At 40.4% G+C, this 2,317-nt stretch overlaps 1 protein-coding gene across 1 annotated transcript; it reads left to right on the top strand.

Moving 5' to 3' along the window:
* Nucleotides 1-542: 542 nt before the first annotated feature.
* Nucleotides 543-2,075, top strand: LOC133332697 (spermine oxidase-like). The gene has a single exon (XM_061541076.1). It carries the CDS (start codon nt 543-545, stop codon nt 2,052-2,054), a length of 1,512 nt encoding a protein of 503 aa, XP_061397060.1. The 3' UTR covers nt 2,055-2,075.
* The last annotated feature ends 242 nt before the right edge of the window (nt 2,076-2,317 follow it).

The raw sequence follows: 2,317 nt of genomic DNA, 5'->3' as shown, positions 1-2,317 counted from the left end.
AATAGAAAATTTCCACAAGTTTTTCTACTCCTGGTTATAAATGAGATTCGATGGATCTATTATCCACAGTATATATAGGAATAACAATAAAAGGGTCTGAGATCTCCTCAGGGTGAAAGATCTCCTCAAGTTCGTAGAAGAAGAAATGTTTTTATACACACAGAATATCGCAAATGCTGCTTTATAAAACTCCTCCTGAATTTATTCTATCTATAGATTGAATACCTTCTACCTTGGTTTTTAACAGGAAAATATTTTTAAAATTATTTTTATTCAATGGATTTTCATTTTCATGTTATTTAAACCGATAAATAAAGACAAAGATTCTCATTCACCTTCAAATAAAATATTTTATATTTAATACTAATTTTCTTTTTTTTGTATCTCCTCTTTACAGATAACTCTTCCTTCAGTTTTTTCTTCGAACATCACCGAACTTCCTTTTCGTTTTGTTGTTATTTCCACCACCCCCTGTAACACCAACAAAAATCCCCTCACATTAACAACACAACTACCTTCTTGACAGACTGCTGCCGTTGGAAATGAGTCAACCAAAAATAGTCATAATTGGATCGGGTGCTTCCGGTATTGCCTGTGGCACAAAACTACTCGATTATGGTTTCGAAAATGTGATAATTGTCGAAGCAGAATCGCGTATCGGTGGCCGTATACACACCATACCCTTTGCCGACAATGTCATTGATTTGGGTGCCCAATGGTGCCATGGCGAAAAGGACAACATGGTCTATGAATTGGCCCATAAACACGATCTGCTCGAGTCCACCGGCGATGTCTACGAATCATATCAATGTGTCCGCTCTAATCGTGAAGTTGTACCTGAAGATGTCAGTCAACGACTGAAAGACATTGTAAACGATAGTCTGGTGACACGACAAATGGAGCTACGCAACTGCAACGGTTCGCTGGGCAGCTATTTGAATAATAAATTCTATGAGGCTTTGCGGCGACCGGAAAATTCCGATATTGATATGGCGATAGCCAGGGAGTTTTTCGAAAACTATAAGAAATTCGAAAATTCCGTTGAGGCTTCGGACACATTGGACGATGTATCGGGTAAGGGTTATTTGGAATATTGGGAATGTGAGGGCGACATCCTGTTAAATTGGAAGGACAAAGGCTATGTGGAATTTTTACGTCTGCTAATGAAGTCGCGAGAGGTGAATAAGGAGTGGGGAATTTTGGAGAAGAGGATTTTACTCAACAAACAGGTGACGAAAATTGAGTGGAACCGCAATGATTGCTGTGTGCAGATACGTTGCGAGGATGGTGATAGCTTTGTGGCGGATCATGTGATATTAACCGTATCCCTCGGTGTGCTGAAGGAACAGCAAATAAAATTATTCGAACCCAAGTTACCGGTGGAGAAACAACGGGCCATTGATGGTCTGGCATTTGGTACGGTCAACAAGATTTTCATAGAATTCCCGCAGCAATTTTGGCCCGACAAATGGACTGGCTTTACGATGCTGTGGCGGGACGAAGATATTAAAGAGATTCGTGGCACATCACGGGCCTGGCTGGAGGATGTTTTTGGCTTCTATTGTGACCACAATCAACCTAGGCTGTTGAGCGGCTGGATAATTGGTGCCAATGGCCGCCACATGGAAACACTGCCCGAAGATGAAATACTCGCAGGTTGTATGTTTTTATTTAGGAAATTCCTACAATGGGAGATACCCGAACCCAGTAACTTCCGTGTATCCAAATGGTATACCAATGAAAATTTCCGTGGTTCCTATTCATTTCGTTCCATGTACACCGAGGAAGTGGGCACCAGTGCCCGTGAATTGGCACAGCCGTTAAGTGTGGTGACCACCAAACCGGTATTGAATGGTGAACCGACAGTGGAACCGCTATACAATCAATCACGTTGTGATAAACCCATAGTGCAATTTGCCGGTGAGGCAACAAGTGATCATTACTTTTCGACGGTACATGGTGCCGTGGAGGCCGGCTGGCGTGAGGCAACACGTTTAGCCGATTTCTATGGCATGTTGAGGAAAAGCACCGCTGCTGTCAAATCATCATTATAACAATTTTAGGACTTTAAATGTCACTAAAACGCTGTGGATGTTTTGAGTAATTAATGGAGGTAGCCGAATTGTGCTACTCTGCTAAATACTCACTAACATCCTTAGAGACATTTAAAGTCCTGAAATAAAATGGAAAAAATTTAATAAATCAATTGGATTTTGTTCAAAAAGAAAAAACAAAATAGAAGTAGGAAAAAAACAAAAGAAGAAGATGAACAAAAAATTCGGTTACTTATAAAAGAGAGAAAAAAAACGAAATTAAG

The sequence above is a fragment of the Musca vetustissima genome, unplaced genomic scaffold (assembly GCF_032173495.1).
Source record: "Musca vetustissima isolate MV318-11 ecotype Yass unplaced genomic scaffold, APGP_CSIRO_Mvet_v1 utg13449, whole genome shotgun sequence".
NCBI lineage: Eukaryota > Metazoa > Arthropoda > Insecta > Diptera > Muscidae > Musca > Musca vetustissima.
This window is presented reverse-complemented; position numbering and strand designations above follow the sequence as displayed.